At 59.5% G+C, this 1,801-nt stretch overlaps 1 protein-coding gene and 1 non-coding gene across 2 annotated transcripts; one reads left to right on the top strand and one right to left on the bottom strand.

Moving 5' to 3' along the window:
* Window positions 1-321: 321 nt before the first annotated feature.
* Window positions 322-403, bottom strand: VDBG_15038. Its single transcript has one exon. It is a non-coding gene; the product is annotated as a tRNA-Ser (tRNA).
* Window positions 404-686: 283 nt separating this feature from the next.
* Window positions 687-1,724, top strand: VDBG_02344 (lipoyl synthase; the record flags this gene model as incomplete). Its single annotated transcript, XM_003008110.1, has 1 exon — window positions 687-1,724. The coding sequence occupies one exon, from the start codon at window positions 687-689 to the stop codon at window positions 1,722-1,724; it is 1,038 nt and encodes a 345-aa protein (XP_003008156.1).
* Between the last annotated feature and the right edge of the window lie 77 nt (window positions 1,725-1,801).

The raw sequence follows: 1,801 nt of genomic DNA, 5'->3' as shown, positions 1-1,801 counted from the left end.
TACCTTTTTGGATTCGGTTGGTGTTGAAGTGTTATCCATAGTCCATGGCTTCTTGACGCCTGATGAAGATAGTTGAGATTTGAATGAGACTTCTCGTGCAAACATGAGATGGACCCAGGTAGATGAGAGTGAAACACATCATGTCGATTCGTCCGAGCCTAACTATGACCTGTGACTACAGGATGTTGAATCTTAGTTACCACTGAAGGGGGGGAGGGGGGGATATGCCAAGCAAAGCTGTCGTCATTTTTGCTTTCCGCAAAAGATCTGGCTGGACTCGATCGACAAAATTTGACAAACACCCATTCTTACAAAATGGTTCGACGAGGGCAGGATTCGAACCTGCGCCACCGAAGTGAATAGATTTCTAGTCTATCGCATTAGACCACTCTGCCACCTCGCCTTGATGGTCAGTGCACTCGCCGTTATGGTTGATATCCTAAAACTTACTCTGAGAGATGCAACGCGGGAGGCGTCTTGTGTGCTATTGGAGGGTCGGGTCTTATGCCGATTCAATCCGACAGAGTGCAATTGTCATCAATTTTCGACCCCCCAGCTTCCGTGAGTCGCCGCCCCAACAGAACCCACCCTGAATCTTCAATCTCGACGACACCAGGGACGACATCTTGCCGACTCGCATCAAGCCGATACTGCGAGCCACGGATTGCATCGGTCACTCGTCACAAATGGCATCCTCAGCAGCTCCCCTCCGTCATGTGCGAGGTCCCCTGGTCCGGGCTCTCGCTGCCCGCACAACATTGCGTACCTTCGCCACCATCCCCCCAGCTCCCTCTACGACCAGCACATCATCGACAACGTCGTCCGCAAGGCCGCCGACGACGACTCGACGCAAGACGTACTTCAAGGACAAGACAGTCGCATCCCTCGACGACTTCAATCGCCGGCGGCGCCACCGGCGGCTCGGCGCCCCTCTCGCCCTCGGGAAGCCTACGAGATCCGCACCAGTCGAGGTGACGACGGCCACGGGCAAGAAGAAGACGGTGACGCGGCTCCCCGAGTGGCTCAAGACGCCGATCCCGGCAGGCAACGCCAACTTTGCGGCCATCAAGAAGGACCTGCGCGACCTCAAGCTGTCGACCGTCTGCGAGGAGGCGCGGTGCCCCAACATTGGCGAGTGCTGGGGCGGCGACGACAAGAACGCGGCGACGGCGACCATCATGCTCATGGGCGACACGTGCACGCGCGGCTGCCGCTTCTGCAGCGTCAAGACGTCGCGCGCGCCGCCGCCCCTCGACCCCCACGAGCCCGAGCACACGGCCGAGGCCCTCGCGCGCTGGGGGCTCGGCTACGTCGTCCTGACGAGCGTCGACCGCGACGACCTCGTCGACGGCGGCGCCCGCCACTTTGCCGAGACCATCATGAAGATCAAGGCCAAGAAGCCCGGCATGCTGGTCGAGGCCCTGACCGGCGACTTCTGGGGCAACCTCGACATGGTCAAGATTGTCGCCGAGAGCGGCCTCGACGTCTACGCCCACAACGTCGAGACGGTCGAGGCCCTGACGCCCTTTGTGCGCGACCGCCGCGCCACCTTCCAGCAGAGCCTGGGCGTGCTGGCGGCGGCCAAGGAGACCAAGCCTGGCCTCATCACCAAGACGAGCATGATGCTGGGTCTCGGCGAGCAGGACCACGAGATTGAGGATGCTCTGAAGCGTGGGTTTCCCCTTTTTGCGGAAGGACCGTCCAAACCAGTGCTACGTTGCTAACATTTGCCTAGAACTCCGCAAGGCCAATGTCGACATTGTGACCTTTGGCCAGTACATGCGTCCAACGAAGCGCCATC

The sequence above is a fragment of the Verticillium alfalfae genome, genomic scaffold (assembly GCF_000150825.1).
Source record: "Verticillium alfalfae VaMs.102 supercont1.2 genomic scaffold, whole genome shotgun sequence".
NCBI lineage: Eukaryota > Fungi > Ascomycota > Sordariomycetes > Glomerellales > Plectosphaerellaceae > Verticillium > Verticillium alfalfae.
The sequence above is the reverse complement of the archived record's forward strand: the minus strand, read 5'-3'. Positions and strand labels throughout refer to the sequence as shown.